The sequence below is a fragment of the Salvelinus namaycush genome, chromosome 17 (genome assembly GCF_016432855.1).
Source record: "Salvelinus namaycush isolate Seneca chromosome 17, SaNama_1.0, whole genome shotgun sequence".
Taxonomy (NCBI): Eukaryota; Metazoa; Chordata; class Actinopteri; order Salmoniformes; family Salmonidae; genus Salvelinus; species Salvelinus namaycush.
The window spans coordinates 16253736-16279234 of NC_052323.1; the positions used below are offsets into that span (position 1 = coordinate 16253736).

At 48.7% G+C, this 25499-nt stretch overlaps 1 protein-coding gene across 1 annotated transcript in view; it reads right to left on the bottom strand.

The window, feature by feature from the left end:
• LOC120061966 (dystrophin-related protein 2-like) overlaps positions 1 to 25499 on the bottom strand; it is a 161459-nt gene that overhangs the window by 34997 nt on the left and 100963 nt on the right. The window contains exons 8-13 of the mRNA XM_039011751.1: positions 24348 to 24426; positions 23144 to 23204; positions 20621 to 20682; positions 20045 to 20119; positions 18097 to 18301; positions 2589 to 2674 (exon numbers count right to left, since the gene is read on the bottom strand). Of these exons, the coding sequence (XP_038867679.1) occupies positions 2589 to 2674; positions 18097 to 18301; positions 20045 to 20119; positions 20621 to 20682; positions 23144 to 23204; positions 24348 to 24426 (568 nt within the window). The remainder of the gene's footprint in view (positions 1 to 2588; positions 2675 to 18096; positions 18302 to 20044; positions 20120 to 20620; positions 20683 to 23143; positions 23205 to 24347; positions 24427 to 25499) is intronic.

Consider the following 25499-nt stretch of genomic DNA (forward strand, 5'->3'; position numbering starts at 1 on the left):
CCCAAAGCATACTTCCAAAGTTGTGGCAAAATGGCTTAAGGACAACAAAGTCAAGGTATTGGAGTGGCCATCACAAAGCCCTGACATCAATCCTATAGAAAATGTGTGGGCAGAACTGAAAAAGCGTGTGAGAGCAAGAAGGCCTACAAACCTGACTCAGTTACACCAGCTCTGTCAGAAGGAATGGGCCAAAATTCACCCAACTTATTGTGTGAAGCTTGTGGAAGGTTACCTGAAACGTTTGACCCAAGTTAATTAAACAATTTAAAGGCAATGCTACCAAATACTAATCGAGTGTATGTAAACTTCTGACCCATTGGGAATGTGATGAAAGAAATAAAAGCTTAAATAAATCATTCTCTCTACAATTATTCTGGCAATTATTCTGGTGATCCTAACTGACATAAGTAAAGGAATTTTTACTAAGATTAAATGTCAGGAATTGTGAAAAACTGAGTTTAAATGTATTTGGCTAAGGTGTATGCTACCTTCCAACTTCAACTGTACATGTTTCAAGCAGACCACCATAGTCCCTGTGCCCAAGGAAGCGAAGGTAACCCGCCTAAATGATTACCGCCCCGTAGCACTCACGTCGGTAGCCATGAAGTGCTTTGAAAGCTGGCCATGGCTCACATCAACAGCATCCTCCCGGATAACCTAGACCCACTCCAATTCGCATACCGCCCCAACAGATCCACAGATGACGCAATCTCAATCGCACTCCACACTGTCCTTTCCCACCTGGACAAAAGGAACACCTATGTGAGAATGCTGTTCATTGACTACAGCTCAGCGTTCAACACCATAGTGCCCACGAAGCTCATCACTAAGCTAAGGACTCTGGGACTAAACACCTCCCTCCGCAACTGGATCCTGGACTTCCTGGGGTAGGCACCAACACGTCTGCCACGCTGATCATCAACACTGGGGCTCCTCAGGGGTGTGTACTTAGTCCCCTCCTGTACTCCCTGTTCACCCACCACTGCGTAGCCAAACACGACTCCAACACCATCATTAAGTTTGCTGATGAAACAACAGTGGTAGGCCTGATCACCGACAAAGATGAGACAGCCTATAGGGAGGAGTTCAGAGAACAGGCAGTGTGGTGCCAGGACAACAACCTCTCCCTCAATGTGAGCAAGACAAAGGAGATGATCGTGGACTACAGGAAAAGGAGGGCCGAACAGCCCCCCATTAACATCAACAGGGCTGTAGTGGAGCGGGTCGAGAGTTTCAAGTTCTATCATGGTCCAAACATTCCAAGACAGTCGTGAAGAGGGCACGACAAAACCTTTTCCCCATCAGGAGACTGAAAAGATTTGGCATGGTCACCAGATCCTCAAAAAGTTCTACAGCTGCACCTTCGAGAGCATCCTGACCAGTTGCATCACCGCCTGGTACGGCAACTGCTCGGCATCTGACAGTAAGGCGCTACAGAGGATAGTGGGTACGGCCCAGTACATCACTGGGGCCAAGCTTCCTGCAATCCAGGACCTATATAATAGGCGTGTCAGAGGAAAGCCCATAAAACTGTCAAGAGACTCCAGTCACCCAGTCATAGACTGTTTTCTCTGCTACCGCATGGCAAGCAGTACCGGAGCGCCAAGTCTAGGACCAAAAGGCTCCTTAACAGCTTCTACCCCCAAGCCATAAGACTGCTGAACAATTAATCAAATGGCCACCAGACCAGACTATTACATTGACCCCCCCATTTGTTTTGTACACTGCTGCTACTCACTGTTTATTATCTATGCATAGTCACTTCACCCCTACCTACATGTACAAATTACCTCTAACCTGTACCCCCGTGTAACCGATGTGAACTGGCTAGCTAGTTAGTGGTGGCTCTGAGACCTGAAGTAGTTGTTCCCCTTGCTCTGCAAGGGCCGTGGCTTTTGTGGCGCGATAGGTAACGATGCTTCGTGGGTGACTGTTGTTGATGTGTGCAGAGGGTCCCTGGTTCGAGCCTGGGTAGGGGCGAGGGGACAGACGAAAATTAAACTGTTACACCCGCACACTGACTCGGTACTGGGTGCCCCTGTATATAGCCTCGTTACTGCTATGTTATTGTGTTACCTTTGATAATTTTTTACTTTTGTTTATTTGGTAAATATTTTCTTAACTCTTCTTGAACTGCACTGTTGGTTAAGGGCTTGTAAGTAAACATTTCACGGTAAGGTCTACACTTGTTGTATTCGGCGCATGTGACAAATAAAGTTTGATTTGATTTGATTTGTATATGACATCCTATGACATTTGAAATGTCTTTATTCTTTTGGAAATTCTGTGAGTGTAATATTTACTGTTAATTGTTATTGTTAATTTCGCTTTTGTTTATTATCTACTTCACTTGCTTTGGCAATGTATGTTTCCCATGCCAATAAAGCCCTTGAATTGGATTGAATTGAGCGAGAGAGACAGAGAGGGACAGAGAGAGAGAGAGAGACAGAGCAAGAGAGCGAGTAATTCCCTTCATTAGCCTAAGTGGTTGTCTTCATGTAATGCTTGCAATCAGGCTGGTTTTGTTTTTTTCCTTTGTTAGGGGGCTGCAGGGCTGTGGTGTCTACATGAACGGGACTCATACTTACATTTATACTTCTCCTGAACATCCGCATTGCACAGGCTCACCAGTCCCGTCTTGAAGGAGAGGACGCGCATCTTCCCATTGCGACCACTAGGGAGAAAGGAGGAGGGCAGGTCAGAGAGAGAGAGAGACATTTTTGTATATATTCAGTGCATTCAGAAAGTATTCACACCCCATGACTTTTTCCACATTTTGTTAAATTACATTTTTATTCCAAAATTGATTAAATACATGTTTTTTCTCATCAATCTACACACAATACCCCATAACAACAAAGTGAAAACAAGTTTTTACAAATTTTTACAAATGTATTAAAGATAAAAGCAGAAATACCTTATTTACATAATAGTATTCAGACCCTTTGGTATGAGCCTCGAAATTGAGCTCAGGTGCATTCTGTTTCCATTGATCATCCTTGAGATGTTTCTACAACTTGATTGGACATGGACATGATTTGGAAAGGCACACACCTGTCTATATAAGGTCCCACAGTTGACAGTGCATGTCAGAGCAAAAACTAAACCATGAGGTCGAAGGAATTATCTGTAGAGCTTCGAGACAGGATTCTGTCGAGGTACAGATTTGGGGAAGGGTACCAAAACATTTCTGCAGCATTGGAGGTCCCCAAGAACACATAGGCCTCCTTCATTCTTAAATAAAAGAAGTTTGGAACCACCAAGACTCTTCCAAGAGCTGGCTGCCCGGCTAAACTGAGCAATCGAGGGAGAAGGGCCTTGGTCAGGGAGGTGACTAAGAACCCGATGGTCACTCTGACTGAGCTCCAGAGTTCCTCTGTGGAGATGGGAGAACCTTCCAGATGGACAAACATCTCTGCAGCACTCCACCAATCAGGCCTTTATGATAGAGTGGGCAGACAGAAGCCACTCCTCAGTAAAATGCACATGACAGCCCGCTGAGAGTTTGCCAAAAGGCACCTAAAGGACTCTCAGACCATGATAAACAAGATTCTCTGGTCTGATGAAACCAAGATTGAACTCTTTGGCCTGAATGCCAAGCATCACATCTGGAGGAAACCTGGCACCATCCCTACGGTGGGTGAAGTATGGTGGTGGCCGCATCATGCTGTGAGGATGTTTTTCAGTGGCAGGGACTGGGAGACTAGTCAGGGTCGAGGGAAAGATGAACGAAGCAAAGTACAGAGAGTTCCTTTATGCTCCGGAGCGCTCAGGTCCTCTGACCGGGGTGAAGGTTCACCTTCCAACAACCCTAAACACACAGCCAAGGACAAGACTGAACCACCCCCACAGCTTAGACATTTAAAGGTTAATTAATAAGAAATATGAATAACATTCCACCCATAAGGCCACTCGGTCATTTGACTGCAAGAAAGGGCTACTGCCAGTGTGCAAGACCAGGAAACAAGAGCTGCAGGGGGGGGTCCAGACCCTAGAGCTGTACTGCTGCGGGCTCAAGATCACACGGGAGCATGTACAATGAGTATACAAAACATTAAGAACACCTGCTCTTTCCATGACATAGACTGACCAGGTGAATCCAGGTGAAAGCTATGATCCCTTATTGATGTCACTTGTTAAATCCACTTCAATCAGTGTAGATGAAGCGGAGGACACAGGTTAAAGAAGGATTTTTAAGATTTGAGACAATTGAGACATGGATTGTGTATGTGTGCCATTCAGAGGGTGAATGGGCTACAATTTTTTTTAAGTGCCTTTGAACAGGGTATGGTAGTAGGTGCCAGGCGCACTGGTTTGTGTCAAGAACTGCAATGCTGCTGGGGTTTTCAAGCACAACCGTTTCCCGGGAGTATCAATAAAGGACATCCAGCCAATTTGACACAACTGTGGGAAGCATTGGAGTCAACATGGGCCAGCATCCCCGTGGAACGCTTTCGACACCTTGTAGAGTCCATGCCTCAACAAATTGAGGCTGTTCCGAAGGCTAAAGGAGCGATAACACAGCGCTCCCCATCCAACCTGAAAGAGCTTGAGAGGATCTGCAGAGAAGAAAGGACGAAACTCCCCAAACACAGGTGTGCCAGGCTGTAATCACTGCCAAAGGTGCTTCAACAAAGTACTGAGTAATGTGTCTGAATACTTATGTGAATGTAATATTTCAGTTATTAATTTAAAAAAAATTGCAAACATGTCTAAAAACCTGTTTTTGCTTTGTCTTTATGAAGTATTGTGTGTAGATTCATGAGGGGAAAAAACGATTTAATCCATTTTCGAATAAGGCTGTAACGAAACATGATTTTCTACATTGTAGAATAATAGTGATGACATCAAAACACCAAAAAAGTGTTAAACAAATCAAAATATATTTCATATTTGAGATTCTTCAGATTCTTTATTTGAGATTCTTCAAAGTAGCCACCCTTTTCCTTGATGACACACTCTTTGCACACTCTTGGCATTCTCTCAACCAGCATAACCTGGAATGCTTTTCCAACAGTCTTGAAGAAGTTCCCACATATTATGAGCACTTGTTGGCTGCTATTCCTTCACTCTGCGGTCTAACTCATCCCAAACCATCTCAATTGGGTTGAGGTTGAGTGATTGTGGAGGCCAGGTCATCTGATGTAGCACTCCATCACTCTCCTTCTTGGTCAAATAGCCTTTACGCAGCCTGTAGGTATGTTGAATCATTTTCCTGTTCAAAAACAAATGATAGTCCCACTAATCACAAACCAGATGTAATGGCTTATCGCTGCAGAATGCTGTGGTAGCCATGCTGGTTAAGTGTGCCTTGAATTCGAAATAAATCACGGACAGTGTCACCAGCAAAGCACCCCCACACTATCACACCTCCTCCATGCTTCACGGTGGGATCCACACATGCGGAGATCATCCGTTCACCTACTCTGCGTCTCACAAAGACATGGCAATTGGAACCAAAAATAGCAAATTTGGACTCATCATACCAAAAGACAGATTTCCACTGGTCTAATGTCCATTGCTCATGTTTCTTGGCCCTAGCAAGTCTATTCTTCTTATTGGTGTCCTTTAGTAGTGGTTTCTTTGCAGCAATTTGACCATGAAGGCCTGATTCACGCAGTCTCCTCTGAACAGTTGTTGTTGAGATGTGTCTGTTACTTGAACTCTGTGAAGCATTTATTTGGGCTGCAGCCTGAGGTGCAGGTAACTCTAATGAACGTATGCTCTGCAGGAGAGGTAACTCTGGATCTTCCTTTTCCTGTTGTGGTCCTCATGAGTGTCAGTTTCATCATAGCGCTTGATGGTTTTTGCGACTGCGCTTGAAGAAACTTTCAAAGTTCCTGACATTTTCCGGATTGACTGACCGTCATGTCTAATGATGGACTGTCATTTCTCTTTGCTTATTTGAGCTGTTCTTGCCATAATATGGACTTGGTCTTTTACCAAATAGGGCTATCTTATGTATACCACACCTACCTTGTCACAACACAACTGATTGGCTAAAACGACTTAAGAAGGAAAGAAATTCAACAAATTAACATTTAACAAGGCACACCTGTTAATTGAAATGCATTCCAAGTGACTACCTCATGAAGCTGGTTGAGAGAATGCCAAGAGTGTGCAAAGATGTCATCAAGGCAAAGGGTGGCTACTTTGAATAATCTAATCTATTTAAAACTTTTTTGGTTACTACATGATTCAAAATGTGTTATTTCATAGTTTTGATGTCTTCACTATTATTCTACAATGTAGAAAATAGTAAAAATAAAGAAAAACCCTTGAATGGGTGGGTATGTCTAAACTTCTGACTGGTACTGTATATATATTCTTTTTTTTTTTTTTTTTTTTTTTTTTTTTTTACACATGTTTAACCCCTTATTTTTTGGCACAAAATGACTTCCATACTTCCATTGGTTTGTATGAGTTACCTTCATACCAGTCCTGCGACACTTGTGGGGGTTGTAGAGCAACACACCATCCTGTGCAAGCCAAACTGTTTGGACGCTACAGACGTTTTCATGACTAGACAGATTTTCAGCACGTCTCATGGTCTGACAAACATCGCTATAGCTCGGCCACCTTACGCGGAAGCGTTGGATTGAGACTGATGTATCTATACTGCTATCTCTAGCTTAAACTGACCAATTTTGAAGGGGGATTGTTTTATTATGTTACTTAGATTGACGCACGGGCTCTTAATTAATAAACTTTATAAAATAAAAAATACACAAATCTGGCATTTCTATGTTAAAACCTTTCAGTGATACCCATCCCGGATCCGGGAGCATCCTCATCAAAAAAGCTGACTAGCATAGCCTAACCTAACGGGACAGGGATATCATATAATATAATTTTCATGAAATCACAAGTCCAATACAGCAAATGAAAGATAAACATCTTGTGAATCCAGCCATCATTTCCGATTTTTAAAATGTTTTACAGCGAAAACACAATATGTATTTCTATAGCTAACCACAATAGCCAAAGACTCAACCGCATATTTTCACCATGTTTCTACCGCATAGGTTGCTATCACAAAACCGACCAAATAGAGATATAATTAGTCACTAACCAAGAAACAACTTCATCAGATGACAGTCTTATAACATGTTATACAATACATTTATGTTTTGTTCGAAAAATGTGCATATTTGAGGTATAAATCATAGTTTTACATTGCAGCTACCATCACAAATAGCACCGAAGCAGCCAGAATAATTACAGAGAGCAACGTGAAATACCTAAATACTCATCATAAAACATTTATGAAAAATACATGGTGTACAGCAAATGAAAGATAAACATCTTGTGAATCCAGCCAATATTTCAGATTTTTTAAGTGGTTTACAGCGAAAACACAATATATATTTCTATTAGCTCACTACAGTAGCCAAACACACAACGCAATTTACTCCCCGCAAAAATAGCTTGCACAAAACCGACAAAATAGAGATAAAATTAATCACTAACCTTGAACAAATTCATCAGATGACAGTCTTATAACATTAGGTTATACAATACACTTATGTTTTGTTCGAAAATGTGCATATTTAGAGCTACAAATCCTGATTATACATTGTGAATACGTAGCATCGATTCACCAGAATCTCCAGAGATATTTTGGACACTCACCTAATCTGACCAAAGAACTCATCATAAACTTTACATAAAAATACTTGTTGTATGGCAAATGAAAGATACACTGGTTCTTAATGCAACCGCCGTGTTAGATTTTTAAAAATAACTTTACCATAACAAACAGCTTGCGTTATTGCGAGACAGCGCTCGCCAAAACGGCAGAGAATAGGAATCAACATTTTCCACAGAAATACGAAATAACATCATAAATTGTTCTTACTTTTGCTGAGCTTCCATCAGAATCTTGTACAAGGAGTCCTTGGTCCAGAATAAATCGTTGTTTGGTTTTAGAATGTCCTTTTCTTCTGTCGAATTCGCGCCACAATGCTAGCCAAGCTTGATAACGTTCCCATCTTCTCTCTACGCAAAGAACGGAAAACTCCAAAAGTCCCAATAAACGTTGAATAATCTGATAAAACTCGGTTGAAAAAACATACGATGTTATTATCACATGTATCAAATACAATCAGAGCCGGAGATATTCGCCATGTAAACCGAACGCTTATCAGAAGACAATATCGAGGTGCTTCGCGGGCCTTGGTAGAGAAAGGAAATTCCTGACCTGCCACTCCAAAAGCTCTTGTTCGACCTCAGATCAAGCTAGACACCCCATTCCACCTTCCACTGCCTGTTGACATCTAGTGGAAGGCGTATGAAGTGCATGTATATCGATAAATATAAGCCAGTTGAATAGGCAGGCCCTGAAACAGAGCCCCATTTTCAGAATTTTCACTTCCTGTCTGTAAGTTTGCTGCCAAATGAGTTCTGTTTTACTCACAGATATAATTCAAACAGTTTTAGAAACTTGAGAGTGTTTTCTATCCAATAGCAATAATAATATGCATATTGTATGATCTAGAATAGAGTACGAGGCCGTTTAAATTGGGCACGATTTTTTCCAAAGTGAAAATAGAGCCCCCCTATTGACAATAAGTTTTATTTCAGTCTTCTGTGATGTTTATAAAGTGTAATATTGGGACGCAAACTCAAAATGGAATATATTTCAACTCTATATCTGACATAGCACGTGTCTTCTTTTTTTTAAGCCCATGACAATATGTGTGAGGTGTATACTTTCGTTTCAAAGTGGATTTGTTTAAGACTACCAAGAGAAACTCTGTGTGACCCTGATTTAGCCCATTGTAGTCAAAGTTTAATGCCTGCCCCAACAGGTAGTTTACTAGCAGCAGACCCCAGGCTTGCTGACCACCCACCCAGGACAGAAAACACCACAGATGCTCCACTGTCTCCTCCTGCCCAGAGAGCAGACACCACCTCCTCACTGATGGATCAAGGTACGGCACATATCTGTTTGTAGCGATAGCCCCGTGAATAAAGAGAGAGAGAGAGTGAGAGAGAGTGAGAGAGAGCGAGAGAGAGCGAGAGAGCGAGAGAGATAGATCGAAAGAGAAAAAGAGAGATAGATAGATAGATACATAGATAGATAGAAAGAGAGACAAGAGAGTACTATAAAAGTCAGAGTGACATGATTAGGGTTTCACACTCAGGGGCATACGAGAGGCAGGGGGAGACATAGGAGAGGCATGGGGAGACATAAGAGAGGTATGGGGAGACATGGGAGAGGCAGGGGGAGACATAGGAGAGGCAGGGGGAGACATAAGAGAGGCAGGGGTGACATAGGAGAGGCAGGGGGAGACCTAGGAGAGGCAGGGGGAGACCTAGGAGAGGCAGGGAGAGACCTAGGAGAGGCAGGGAGAGACCTAGGGGGAGACATAGAAGAGGCAGGGGGAGACCTAGGAGAGGCAGGGGGAGACCTAGGAGAGGCAGGGGGAGACCTAGAAGAGGCAGGGAGAGACCTAGGAGAGGCAGGGAGAGACAGGGGGATACCTAGGAGAGGCAGGGGGAGACCTAGGAGAGGCAGGGAGAGACCTAGGAGAGGCAGGTACAGACAGGGGGAGACTTAGGGAGACTTAGGGAGAGGCAGGGGGATACCTAGGAGAGGCAGGGGGAGACCTAGGAGAGGCAGGGAGAGACAGGGGGAGACTTAGGAAAGTAAGGGGGAGACCTAGGGGGAGACAGGGGGAGACCTAGGAGAGGCAGGGGGAGACTTAGGGGGAGGCAGGGGGATACCTAGGAGAGGCAGGGGGATACATAGGGGAGGCAGGGGGATACCTAGGAGAGGCAGGGAGAGACAGGGGGAGACTTAGGAAAGTAAGGGGGAGACATAGGAGAGGCAGGGGGAGACCTAAGAGAGGCAGGGGGAGACCTAGGAGAGGCAGGGGGAGACCTAGGAGAGGCAGGGAGAGACCTAGGAGAGGCAGGGAGAGACCTAGGAGAGGCAGGGAGAGACCTAGGGGGAGACATAGGAGAGGCAGGGGGAGACCTAGGAGAGGCAGGGGGAGACCTAGGAGAGGCAGGGGGAGACCTAGGAGAGGCAGGGAGAGACCTAGGAGAGGAAGGGGGAGACCTAGGGGAAGACAAAGGAGAGGCAGGGGGAGATAGGGGAAGACATGGGAGAGGCAGGGGGAGACCTAGGAGAGACAGGGGAAGACAGGGGGAGGCAGGGAAAGACATAGGAGAGTCAGGGGGAGACCTAAGGGGAGACAGGGGGAGGCAGGGGAAGACCTAGGAGAGGCAGGGGGATACCTAGGAGAAGACATGAGAGGAAGCGGGAGACAGGGGAAGACATGAGAGGCAGGGGGAGACCTAGGAGAGGCAGGGGAGACATAGGAGAGGCAGGGGAGACATAGGAGAGGCAGGGGGAGACATAGGAGAGGCAGGGAGAGACATAGGAGAGGCAGGGAGAGACATAGGAGAGGCAGGGGGAGACATAGGAGAGGCAGGGGGAGACATAGGAGAGACAGGGGGAGACATAGGAGAGACAGGGGGAGACATACGAGAGGCAGGGGGAGACATAGGAGAGGCAGGGGGAGACATAGGAGAGGCAGGGGGAGACATAAGAGAGGCAGGGGGAGACCTAGAGGGGAGAAATAGGAGAGGCAGGGGGAGACATAGGAGAGGCAGGGGGAGACATAGGAGAGACAGGGGGAGACATAAGAGAGGCAGGGGGAGACATAGGAGAGGCAGGGGGAGACATAGGAGAGGCAGGGGGAGACATAAGAGAGGCAGGGGGAGACATAGGTGAGGCAGGGGGAGACATACGAGAGGCAGGGGGAGACATAGGAGAGGCAGGGGGAGACATAAGAGAGACAGGGGGAGACATAGGAGAGGCAGGGGGAGACCTAGGAGAGGCAGGGGGAGACCTAGGAGAGGCAGGGGGAGACCTAGGAGAGGCAGGGGGAGACCTAGGAGAGGCAGGGGGAGACTTAGGAGAGGCAGGGAGAGACAGGGGGAGACTTAGGAAAGTAAGGGGGAGACCTAGGAGAGGCAGGGGGAGACCTAGGAGAGGCAGGGAGAGACCTAGGAGAGGCAGGGAGAGACCTAGGGGGAGACATAGGAGAGGCAGGGGGAGACCTAGAAGAGGCAGGGGGAGACCTAGGAGAGGCAGGGAGAGACCTAGGAGAGGCAGGGAGAGACAGGGGGATACCTAGGAGAGGCAGGGGGAGACCTAGGAGAGGCAGGGAGAGACAGGGGGAGACTTAGGGGGAGGCAAGGGGATACCTAGGAGAGGCAGGGGGAGACATATGGGGAGGCAGGGGAGACCTAGGAGAGGCAGGGGAGACCTAGGAGAGGCAGGGGAGACCTAGGAGAGGCAGGGGGAGACCTAGGGGAAGACAAAGGACAGGCAGGGGGAGATAGGGGAAGACATAGGAGAGGCAGGGGGAGACCTAGGAGAGACAGGGGAAGACAGGGGGAGGCAGGGAAAGACATAGGAGAGTCAGGGGGAGACCTAGGGGGAGACAGGGGGAGGCAGCGGGAGACAGGGGGAGGAAGGGGAAGACATGAGAGGCAGGGGGAGACCTAGGAGAGGCAGAGGGAGACATAGGAGAGGCAGGGGGAGACATAGGAGAGGCAGGGAGAGACATAGGAGAGGCAGGGAGAGACATAGGAGAGGCAGGGGGAGACATAAGAGAGGCAGGGGGAGACATAGGAGAGGCAGGGGGAGACATAAGAGAGGCAGGGGGAGACCTAGAGGGGAGAAATAGGAGAGGCAGGGGGAGACATAGGAGAGACACGGGGAGACATAAGAGAGGCAGGGGGAGACATAGGAGAAGCAGGGGGAGACATAGGAGAGGCAGGGGGAGACATAAGAGAGGCAGGGGGAGACATAGGAGAGGCAGGGGGAGACATAGGTGAGACAGGGGGAGACATAGGAGAGGCAGGGGGAGACATAAGAGAGGCAGGGGGAGAAATAGGAGAGGCAGGGGGAGAAATAGGAGAGGCAGGGGGAGAAATAGGAGAGGCAGGGGGAGACATAGGAGAGGCAGGGGGAGACATACGAGAGGCAGGGGGAGACATAGGAGAGGCATGGGGAGACATAAGAGAGGCAGGGGGAGACATGGGAGAGGCAGGGGGAGACATAGGAGAGGCAGGGGGAGACATAAGAGAGGCAGGGGGAGACATAGGAGAGGCAGGGGGAGACATAGGAGAGGCAGGGGGAGACATAAGAGAGGCAGGGGGAGACCTAGGAGAGGCAGGGGGAGACCTAGGAGAGGCAGGGAGAGACAGGGGGAGACTTAGGAAAGTAAGGGGGAGACATAGGAGAGGCAGGGGGAGACCTAAGAGAGGCAGGGGGAGACCTAGGAGAGGCAGGGGGAGACCTAGGAGAGGCAGGGAGAGACCTAGGAGAGGCAGGGAGAGACCTAGGGGGAGACATAGAAGAGGCAGGGGGAGACCTAGGAGAGGCAGGGGGAGACCTAGGAGAGGCAGGGGGAGACCTAGAAGAGGCAGGGAGAGACCTAGGAGAGGCAGGGAGAGACAAGGGGATACCTAGGAGAGACAGGGGGAGACCTAGGAGAGGCAGGGAGAGACCTAGGAGAGGCAGGTACAGACAGGGGGAGACTTAGGGAGACTTAGGGAGAGGCAGGGGGATACCTAGGAGAGGCAGGGGAGACCTAGGAGAGGCAGGGAGAGACAGGGGGAGACTTAGGAAAGTAAGGGGGAGACCTAGGGGGAGACAGGGGGAGACCTAGGAGAGGCAGGGGGAGACTTAGGGGGAGGCAGGGGGATACCTAGGAGAGGCAGGGGGAGACATATGGGGAGGCAGGGGAGACCTAGGAGAGGCAGGGAGAGACAGGGGGAGACTTAGGAAAGTAAGGGGGAGACATAGGAGAGGCAGGGGGAGACCCAAGAGAGGCAGGGGGAGACCTAGGAGAGGCAGGGGGAGACCTAGGAGAGGCAGGGGGAGACCTAGGAGAGGCAGGGAGAGACCTAGGAGAGGCAGGGAGAGACAGGGGGATACCTAGGAGAGGCAGGGGGAGACCTAGGAGAGGCAGGGAGAGACCTAGGAGAGGCAGGGAGAGACAGGGGGAGACTTAGGGAGACTTGGGGAGAGGCAGGGGGATACCTAGGAGAGGCAGGGGGAGACCTAGGAGAGGCAGGGAGAGACAGGGGGAGACTTAGGAAAGTAAGGGGGAGACCTAGGGGGAGACAGGGGGAGACCTAGGAGAGGCAGGGGGAGACTTAGGGAGACTTAGGGGGAGGCAGGGGGATACCTAGGAGAGGCAGGGGGAGACATATGGGGAGGCAGGGGAGACCTAGGAGAGGCAGGGGAGACCTAGGAGAGGCAGGGGAGACCTAGGAGAGGCAGGGGGAGACCTAGGGGAAGACAAAGGAGAGGCAGGGGGAGATAGGGGAAGACATAGGAGAGGCAGGGGGAGACCTAGGAGAGACAGGGGAAGACAGGGGGAGGCAGGGAAAGACATAGGAGAGTCAGGGGGAGACCTAGGGGGAGACAGGGGGAGGCAGGGGAAGACCTAGGAGAGGCAGGGGGATACCTAGGAGAAGACATGAGAGGCAGGGGGAGACCTAGGAGAGGCAGGGGAGACATAGGAGAGGCAGGGGGAGACATAGGAGAGGCAGGGAGAGACATAGGAGAGGCAGGGGGAGACATAGGAGAGGCAGGGGGAGACATAAGAGAGACAGGGGGAGACATAGGAGAGGCAGGGGGAGACATAGGAGAGGCATGGGGAGACATAAGAGAGGCAGGGGGAGACATGGGAGAGGCAGGGGGAGACATAGGAGAGGCAGGGGGAGACATAAGAGAGGCAGGGGGAGACATAGGAGAGGCAGGGGGAGACATAGGAGAGGCAGGGGGAGACATAAGAGAGGCAGGGGGAGACCTAGGAGAGGCAGGGGGAGACCTAGGAGAGGCAGGGAGAGACAGGGGGAGACTTAGGAAAGTAAGGGGGAGACATAGGAGAGGCAGGGGGAGACCTAAGAGAGGCAGGGGGAGACCTAGGAGAGGCAGGGGGAGACCTAGGAGAGGCAGGGAGAGACCTAGGAGAGGCAGGGAGAGACCTAGGGGGAGACATAGAAGAGGCAGGGGGAGACCTAGGAGAGGCAGGGGGAGACCTAGGAGAGGCAGGGGGAGACCTAGAAGAGGCAGGGAGAGACCTAGGAGAGGCAGGGAGAGACAAGGGGATACCTAGGAGAGACAGGGGGAGACCTAGGAGAGGCAGGGAGAGACCTAGGAGAGGCAGGTACAGACAGGGGGAGACTTAGGGAGACTTAGGGAGAGGCAGGGGGATACCTAGGAGAGGCAGGGGAGACCTAGGAGAGGCAGGGAGAGACAGGGGGAGACTTAGGAAAGTAAGGGGGAGACCTAGGGGGAGACAGGGGGAGACCTAGGAGAGGCAGGGGGAGACTTAGGGGGAGGCAGGGGGATACCTAGGAGAGGCAGGGGGAGACATATTGGGAGGCAGGGGAGACCTAGGAGAGGCAGGGAGAGACAGGGGGAGACTTAGGAAAGTAAGGGGGAGACATAGGAGAGGCAGGGGGAGACCCAAGAGAGGCAGGGGGAGACCTAGGAGAGGCAGGGGGAGACCTAGGAGAGGCAGGGGGAGACCTAGGAGAGGCAGGGAGAGACCTAGGAGAGGCAGGGAGAGACAGGGGGATACCTAGGAGAGGCAGGGGGAGACCTAGGAGAGGCAGGGAGAGACCTAGGAGAGGCAGGTAGAGACAGGGGGAGACTTAGGGAGACTTGGGGAGAGGCAGGGGGATACCTAGGAGAGGCAGGGGGAGACCTAGGAGAGGCAGGGAGAGACAGGGGGAGACTTAGGAAAGTAAGGGGGAGACCTAGGGGGAGACAGGGGGAGACCTAGGAGAGGCAGGGGGAGACTTAGGGAGACTTAGGGGGAGGCAGGGGGATACCTAGGAGAGGCAGGGGGAGACATATGGGGAGGCAGGGGAGACCTAGGAGAGGCAGGGGAGACCTAGGAGAGGCAGGGGAGACCTAGGAGAGGCAGGGGGAGACCTAGGGGAAGACAAAGGAGAGGCAGGGGGAGATAGGGGAAGACATAGGAGAGGCAGGGGGAGACCTAGGAGAGACAGGGGAAGACAGGGGGAGGCAGGGAAAGACATAGGAGAGTCAGGGGGAGACCTAGGGGGAGACAGGGGGAGGCAGGGGAAGACCTAGGAGAGGCAGGGGGATACCTAGGAGAAGACATGAGAGGCAGGGGGAGACCTAGGAGAGGCAGGGGAGACATAGGAGAGGCAGGGGGAGACATAGGAGAGGCAGGGAGAGACATAGGAGAGGCAGGGGGAGACATAGGAGAGGCAGGGGGAGACATAAGAGAGACAGGGGGAGACATAGGAGAGGCAGGGGGAGACATAAGAGAGGCAGGGGGAGACCTAGGAGAGGCAGGGGGAGACATAGGAGAGGCAGGGGGAGACATAGGAGAGGCAGGGGAGACATAAGAGAGGCAGGGGGAGACCTAGAGGGGAGAAATAGGAGAGGCAGGGGGAGACATAGGAGAGGCAGGGGGAGACATAGGAGAGACAGGGGGAGACATAAGAGACGCAGGGGGAGACATAGGAGAGGCAGGGGGAGACATAGGAGAGGCAGGGGGAGACATAAGAGAGGCAGGGGGAGACATAGGTGAGGCAGGGGGAGACATACGAGAGGCAGGGGGAGACATAGGAGAGGCAGGGGGAGACATAAGAGAGGCAGGGGGAGAAATAGGAGAGGCAGGGGGAGACATAGGAGAGGCAGGGGGAGACATAAGAGAGGCACGGGGAGACATATGAGAGGCAGGGGGAGACATAGGAGAGGCATGGGGAGACATAAGAGAGGCAGGGGGAGACATGGGAGAGGCAGGGGGAGACATAGGAGAGGCAGGGGGAGACATAAGAGAGGCAGGGGGAGACATAAGAGGCAGGGGGAGACATAAGAGAGGCAGGGGGAGATATAGGAGAGGCAGGGGGAGACATAGGAGAGGCTGGGGGAGACATAAGAGAGGCAGGGGGAGACATAAGAGAGGCAGGGGGAGACATAGGAGAGGCAGGGGGAGACATAAGAGAGGCAGTGGGAGACATAGGAGAGGCAGGGGGAGACATAAGAGAGGCAGGGGGAGATATAGGAGAGGCAGGGGGAGACATAGGAGAGGCAGGGGGAGATGGGGAGACATAAAGGGAGGTAGAGAAGCGAGGGCATGTCAGCACCTGTCTGCTGTGTGTCATCTTCAATATGTGCCCCCAGCTCCTCACCACGTGGGACGCGTTACTCCCCGCACACCCAAAGAGTGTGACATGCCCTCTGAGGAGCTAAGGACACACACGCACACACACACACACACACACACACACACACACACACACACACACACACACACACACACACACACACACACACACACACACACACACACACACACACACACACACACACACACACACACACACACTTCTCCTGAATCAAAAGCGCTCTGACAAACCCACTCTCCAAAATAACCATAGAAAAGAGAGGGAAAAAACTGCATTGGTTGTCTCTTTAGTGAGGACACCTCATGATTATTACCGCTCACACTGCACACACACTGCAAACACACACACACACACACACACACTGCAAACACACACACACACACACTGTACACACACACACTGTACACACACACACACACTGCACACACACACTGCAAACACACACACTGCAAACACACACACACACACCTGTACACACACACACACTGCACACACACACTGCAAACACACACACTGCAAACACACTCACACACACACTGCAAACACACACACACACACACACACACTGTACACACACACACACACACACACTGCAAACACACACACTGCAAACACACACACTGCAAACACACACACACACACCTGTACACACACACACTGCTATTGCAATGCCCCCCCCCCCCCCCCACCCCTTTTAATGCTGCTACTCCTGGTTTATAATCTATGTATAGTCACTTTACCCCTACCTACATGTACACAATCCCTCAATTACCTCGACTACGCTGTACCCCTGTACATTGACTGGGTACAGGTACCCCTGCATATAGTCTTGTTATTGTTATTTTATTGTTTATTTATTTATTTATTTATTTCATAAAATCTTTTGCAAATCTTTTATTACTTAAAAAATTCTGGATGTCAGTAAGCTTTTCACGGTAACGTCTACACCTGTTGTATTTGGAGCATGTGACAAATAACATTTAATTCAATTTGATTTGACACTGCACGCACAGCTCATTTACACCCAGAGTTTATCGGAAAACAAAAAAGCAATTACAGGAAATATATGTGGAGGATAAAATTGCTGATTTCCACTCATTAGCAGCAGGTAGTTAATTAAGAGCTGCAAATTACATTAATTACGTTTATTTTAAAAATGGGGCTGTTTCTTTTTTCTCTCTTTTTTTCATGTTCGCCGGGAATTGCGCCTCTCGGATTCTGTGGAGGGCTTGGCAGTTGACAGAGAGGGACAGGCAATCAGAATCAAACAGTTTATGCTTCTGCTGGGTCTCAGTTGCCCTGATTGGACGCCTGCCAGATTGATTGAGCTACAGCCTCTCTGTAATCTTACTCACGACGAAGCCTCCCAGCCACACAGCCTACTTCACCAACGAGACGCCCCGCTGAGAGGACTCTCAACCAATCAGAGCACTGGAGTAGCAGAGCGTGATGGTCCTTGATTGTGGGAAAAGGTTTTTATACTTGCGAGGTGGAGACAGGGTGAATTTAGCCAAGGATATGTGAGAGGTATATTGGCAGTAATGTCAATGGCAGAGTGTCCCAGATAAAACAGAGCTGCATGTGAAACAGAACTGACAAAAACAGAGGTATTTGGTTCATTAGCTTAGCGTAGCACTTACAAGTAGCTAACAACACAACTGTCATGAACAGTCACTAATTAGGTGAAGATTAAACTTAAGTCTGAACCCAAAACCCCTCAAAGATAATACGAGGTGAGGTAATGTGTTGCTATGTGCTATCAGTGACGTCCAAGAGACATTGACACATTGAGCAGCCAGTTAAAAAAAACTACCTGGTTTTGTTGAGGCCATGTAAGGTTTAGGGTCAGGGGGCAAGGGGTCAAGGTGAACGGTCAGCAGTGGTCAATTGTACCTGTCGTAGACGTTGAGCAGCCAGTTGAGACACATGTCCACACAGAGAGGGATGTTGACCACGATGGCTCTCCTCTCCTCCTCCAGTCTCTCATACAGGCCGGTCAGGGCATGAATCATCTCCACCACATCCATCACATGTTCCCCGTGCTGCAGATCCTGCTCCCTGAACACGTCCACCACACTCACCAGCCTCAGCAGGTCCACTGGATGGATGCACACACACACACACACACACACACACACACACACACACACACACACACACACACACACACACACACACACACACACACACACACACACACACACACACACACACACACACACACACAAACAAACCACCAGGGGACAGGAGAGTGAAGGAGAGAGTGCTTATTCACCTTTTTCCCCCCACTTAAGCGCTGACAGATGTTGCGAGAGCGCCAACCCAAATTAGATTTTGCTCCTCTAAACTAATTTGAATGGCCATCCCAGGCTGGGCAGAGGACTGGAGATAAGAGGGTGTCCTCTAATGACAGATGTGATTGGATAGGGGAGATAAGGAGATGGCAAAGCACAGGAGATGGCTGGAGTGGGTTAGGGTTGGGAGAGGAGTCACTTCTAGGCATTTTAGATGGACTTTTATAGAGCTCAATCCATACTTAGAAAGAGGAAGGGAGAGAGAGACACATCTCCTCTCCTCCCCAACCCTGAGAGAGAGAGAGAGAGAGAGAGAGAGAGAGAGAGAGAGAGAGAGAGAGAGAGAGAGAGAGAGAGAGAGAGAGAGAGAGAGAGAGAGACAGAGAGAGAGAGAGAGAGAGAGAGAGGGACAGAGAGACAGAGAGAGAGAGAGGGACAGAGAGAGAGAGAGAGAGGGACAGAGAGAGAGAGCGAGAGGGACAGAGAGAGAGAGAGAGAGGGACAGAGAGAGAGAGAGAGAGAGAGAGAGAGAGAGAGAGAGAGAGAGAGAGAGAGAGAGAGAGAGAGAGAGAGAGAGAGAGAGAGGAGAGAGAGAGAGAGAGAGAGACATATTTCCCTCAGATTACACAGATCCACAAAGAATTTGAAAACAAATCCAATTTTGATAAACTCCCATATCTACTGGGAGAAATTCCACAGTGTGCCATCACAGCAGCAAGATTTGTGACCTGTTGCCACAAGAAAAGGGCAACCAGTGAAGAACAAACACCATTGTAAATACAACCCATATTTATGCTTATTTATTTTAACTTGTGTGCTTTAACCATTTGTACATTGTTACAACACTGTGTATATATATATAATATAACATTTGTAATGTCTTTATTGTTTTGAAACTTCTGTATGTGTAATGTTTACTGTTAATTTGTATTGTTTATTTCACTTTTGTATAATATCTACCTCACTTGCTTTGGCAATGTTAACACATGTTTCCCATGCCAATAAAGCCCCTTGAATTGAATTGAATTGAATTGAGAGAGAGAGAGAGAGAGAGAGAGAGAGAGAGAGAGAGAGAGAGAGAGAGAGAGAGAGAGAGAGAGAGAGAGAGAGAGAGAGAGAGAGAGAGAGAGAGAGAGAGAGGCAGGAGGGTATAGCGTTTTCAGCAGTGCGTTCATGCTGTGCTTTCGCAGGCCATTTCCCTGTGTCGGAGGGACGAAGAGGGGTGGAGAGTTGAATGGAGAGAAAGCGAGAGTGTGAATGGAGAGAGGATGAAAAAGGATGTGAGCAGCCCCCTGTGGTAAAGCGTGGCCGCAGGGCTGACTCAGGGTCAGGGGGAGCCAGAGCGTGGGGAAGGGAGGGATGGAGGGAGGAGAGGAGGAGACGTCTGGACTGTGGAAGATAAAGCTACTACGCTTGGTCCTGGAGCGGGCACACACGCATTTATGCCTCACTCATCCACATGACCTTGGCTAATTACCTCCCCTCACGTAACTCAATTGGGCCAATTAATTAATTCAATTAGCCTGCATGACAAACACAATACGTACATCTCAGAGCCTTCTGCACCCGCCGCAGCTTCATGGCTGTCCGGTACGCTGAGAACTTGATGTTGTTCAGATCCGCTAATGAAGAAAGGAGAGAGGGATAGAGAGAGAGAGAGAGAGAGAGCGAGAGAAAAATAAATCTCAAGTTAAAGGATGGCAAGGACATCCTACTCGTCTGCTCTCATCCTCCCTGTGTTTATCAGCCCATCAGTGAGTCATTAGCAGGGGCGATGTTGCTACATAATGCCGCTCCCTCAATGCCTCATAGCAAGTCTGTCTGTCTGTCTGTCGGTGTGTGGACAACCCCCCCCCCCCCCCCCCCCCGTCAGATAACATTAATAAAAGCCACCCAATGCTGTTTAATAACAATTTATTAAAATGAAATGTAGGAAAAAGCAATCATTGAGCCGTCAAATTGTTCCCGCAGGTTAATGAGAATGGTGTCGTCGGTCTTGGGGGTGTCTGAAATATGGGCCCTTAATGAGGTATGGGGTGATGGTGGCAGGGGCTCTGTGGGCCTCTGGAGGCCCTGCGGAGGTGCACGGTAAGGGCCTAACTCTTTCATTGTCTTTATCTTACCCAGCACCTGGTACAGCTCCGTCATTTTTGGATGGTCCCAGCACGTTGTCTGGGCCTGATGGCTGAGGGAGAGTAGGAAGGGAGAGAGGAGAGGGGAGAGAGGGAGAGGGGGAGAGGGGGAGGAGAGATCGAAGGAGGACAGAGTTAGACAAGAGTAAAGGGTTTACAAGGGAGAAAGTAAGGAAGGTGAATAATTTCATTCCAAAACGCTATATATCCATTTTCAGAAATGTTCGTAAATGAGCTTTTATTGTTTAAAGAAATGATGAAAGATTGGTGTGTTTTTTCACTATATAATCACAGCATGGGGTTATTCAATGAAGGCATGCATTTGTTTAAAATCTATCACTTGAAGGTTTCATTTCAGAGAGACAAATAATCATGTATTGTTCTGCTAAATGGTATATATCTGCCTCACTCTCAGAGGAATAAGTAGAACTGCAACGTTTTACAAAGTCAAATGTAACTAATGACATTTTTATAAAGAAATTTACGAATTATACATTTGTGACATCAATATTTTATAATAATTAAAAAAATGATATGTATGTAAAACATTTATGTTTGACATTTGAGTCATTTAGCAGATGCTCTTATTCAGAGTGACTCACAGTAAGTGCATTCATCTTGAGATAGCTACTGTAGGTGAGACAACCACATATCACATCAAATACACAGGATATGAACATTCCCTTCCACCTAAACAATGGATGTATATCGGCTTGCAACAAAAATAAAAACATTTTCACACACATGAAGGTGCCTATAAACAATCATGTCTGATGAAAACACAACTGTGAAAAATTGGTGGATGTAGTTTCCATCTATGACCTTATGGACCTGTAAAGGTCAGACACACAGCAGCAACAAGACAGTAGGACCAATGTTCCACTACGATCACTCCTCACCCTTCACTGTGTACCGGCTATAGCTCTACTGTGCACCGGCTATAGCTCTACTATGCACCGGCTATATCTCTACTGTGCACCGGCTATAGCTCTACTGTGCACCGGCTATAGCTCTACTGTGCACCGGCTATAGCTCTACTGTGCACCGGCTATAGCTCTACTGTGCACCGGCTATAGCTCTACTTTGCACCGGCTATAGCTCTACTGTGCACCGGCTATAGCTCTACTGCTCTGACGGAGTTAAGTAAATGTGATATTTCAGATTTTTATTTTAATACATTTGCAAAAATTTCTACAAACCTCTTTTTGCTTTGTCATTATGTGTAGATTGAGGGGGAAAAAACAATTTAATCAATTTTAGAATAAGGCTGTAATGTAACAAAATGTGGAAAAAGTGAAGGGGTCTGAATACTTTACAAATGCACTGTATGGCGGACATGTAAGAGGCTTCACATAGAGAGTTGCTACTGTCTCTACACGTCATTAAACAGACAACCTACCCTAACACTGTCAGGACCCGGTGCGAGAAACAGTCACTAATAATCGTCAGAACCCAGAAGATGAGGCAGACACAGCAGTACTAGAGATGGTGGTTTAATTAAAGAACAAAATCTTCAGGCAAAGAAACTAAATCCACAATGTCCAAAAATAAAGCCAAGAGGCACAAAGTGGAAATCCTCCAAAATACAAAAGAAACTCCACAAAGTGGTAAAAAAACAGCAGGGAAAAACAAACCTCAAAAGACTACTCAAATAATACACAAGAACTAAACCAGAGAACCTCTGGAAAATCCAACAAGAGAAATATCTATATAAAACAAGGCTTGGGCTGGGGCTGGGTGCTAACTTACAAACACTGAGCAAGGAACACACAGGGTTTAAATACTAACAAGGGAATGACCTACAGGTGCAAACAATAATTAGAGCAAGAAAAACAAAAGGTACAAAAAAGGTGCAATGGGGACATCTAGTGACCAAAACCCGAACAGTCTTGGCCAAAACCTGACAAACACTCTACCTTCTCAGCCCATAGTACAAGGAGCAGCGCAGGAAAAGGAAAATGTACCATGGGAAAAACGATAGCCAATAAATAATTGACGCGCTCAGCTAAATAAATGAGCGAGCCCCAAGCAGGAAGTTTGCCAGGACCCGGGGGCAACTCCAATGCCCGTCATTACCTGTATGAGACTGTTGGATGGATTAGGTGCCCAACAGAGTGCCCGTCAGATATTCCCCTCCAGTGGCACAGTTACACAGCCCATAAGAATTAATAGTCAGGCAGCAGGTGGGGACAGGGGGGGGGCACAAGGGCTAACAGCAGTGATTAAGAAAATAAACACCCCTGTTTGTAAAAGAGATACGCCGACACTCACACACAGTACACATACTGTACATACACGCGCATGGATGCACACATACACAAATACACAAGCAGACACCTCAGAGCTGAAAGAAAAACACAGCCCAGACCGGGACAATGGAGCATTGATGAAGTAAATAGATAAGTGGTCAGGAGGGACTGAGCTCAATACTGTTTTTCTAGGGATACCTTATGAATGTGTCTTCTGGTAACTCAATACTGCCATCTGAACAGTGACTCAATACTTTAGACTTACTTGATGTAGTAGGGCACTTTGTTTGGCGAGACGGCACGTTCCCAGGGTATCTGCACTGAACCTGTAACGGAAAATCAATCGCTAAGGCACATCAAGCATGAAAAGCCATTTGCACATAACCAGTGACCATGTTCACGTCCCCAATGGCACCCTATTCCCTACTTAGGGCCTATTCCCCCATAGGGCGCTGGTCAAGAGTAGTGCACTATAAAGGGAATAGGGTGCCATTTGGGACGTAGGCCACGTGGATCCAGACAGTCTGTGACCATTCAGAGGGAGAGCTGCAGTACATAATAGATGGACTGAAGCTGAAACGGTAAACGCAGCCTTTTGTGTCTAGTCCCAGAGAGGATTATTGTTGGTAAAGGCTAACGGAAAATGGGAGGTGAAGGAGTCCCACACCCGGTCAATGTAGCATTTTAGCTGTAAGCTTAGCTAGATTGGCCAAGCTAGCTGGGACTGGAATAGGCTAGACTGGATGAATGGGAGATAAAGGGAGACGCACGGGGACACACACACACGTGGACACAAGGACACTGTCACGATAGACATAGTACTCGGTGAGGCAGCTACACACCTTTACACACACAAACACACACACAAACAGGCGAGGAGAATCAGCTCAGCCCCAGTAGCATGACAGTCCTTACACAGCGTGACTGTGGCAGAGCTGGGGGGACTGAGGACGGCAGGAGTTCCCTTTTAATATTATACCACCATCACAGAGCAGCACACACACACACACACACACACACACACACACACACACACACACACACACACACACACACACACACACACACACACACACACACACACACACACACACACACACACACACACACACACACACACACACACACACACACACACACAGCATGGGCAAAATCAAACCAATCAAAGAGAACTACGGAAACGTCTCTATCTCACTACTGCTGCTGTGACTCAGTGGGGGATTAAGGTGCAAAGCCTGCCCCCTCCACGCCCAACCCAGACACCACAGCCTCACACATCCTCATACACAACCTCACACTATGACCAACCATGTTGTAACCCCCTTCCCTCGAACAACCCCCCCACACACACACCACCCATCCTAATTTTCAGCCTCCCACCCCCTCCTCCCCCCAGCCCCTATACAGGAATGGTACAGCGTGGCACGGCACCCAGTGCCAACTTTACATGAAGGGAGAGGAGCACTTACTGGACAGGAAGTGCTGGGATCCAGGGCCAAAGTCTCTGTGAGCATCCTGCAGCTGCTTCAGACGCTCTTCAATGGAGGCCTGCGAGGAGAGACACACACACACATTTACATTACATTACACACACACACACACACACACACACACACACACACACACACACACACACACACACACACACACACACACACACACACACACACACACACACACAGAGCACGGGAGAAATCCAAGAGCATCATGGAACCGTCTCCATCATGTCTCATTCCCCCTACACACACCCCTCCTCCCTCCCTCCTTCTCCCCCTCCTCATCCTTCATTTGGCAATTAAATAGTGCTACGGAAAAAAGGAAACATTGACGCACCTCCCCTGCCACCTTGCCTTAGCACTTTGAAGAGCGTCAGGTAGGGACAGACGACACGGAATCTACTCTGCTCTGTTCAGCTCTGTTCAAATGAGGACAGTCATTTCACAGTAAGCTCTGTGTGTGAGAATAGAGGTGTGGGGGCGGAGGAATGGGGAAGGTGGACCCATACACACGTCAACAAGCCAGAGGGATTTGAGTTGATGAAAACAAGTTGTGCCATTCATTGTCTCTGTATGTTGTGTTTTGTCGATGTGGCTGTCCAAAAAGGGATTTGTTGAGAACTAATCCTGGTTTATTTACAAGGTATTCGATTGAGTGTATAAATCATTGTCAGAGGATGTCGAAACGTCTCCACCAACAAAGGGCACTAAATCCACTCACACACACAGAGTGAGAGTGAAAGTGAGAGTGAGAGTGAGAGTGAGAGAGAGAGAGAGAGAGAGAGAGAGAGAGAGAGAGAGAGAGAGAGGCACAGTTATCCCTAGGTACAAGCCCAACGAGCTGTAATGAGAAGTTAGCGTTATGGAGAGAACATTACCACCGCTCAGCATACACACGGCTGAGCAGGATGCACTCAAGTCGTACGCAGATTGCTTTGGACTAATTTGGATCAGTTTGAATGCGGCATGGAGATGACTGTGCCAACACTGCAGCTGACCACCATCTATCGCTGCTACCGCTAGACTGCTAGGCTAACGGAGGTTCTCTCACAGCAGAAAGACTCAATTATTCAAGAGAAAAATATTTGAGAATCAGCCTTGAAAATGCATTACATCTGTGTCACT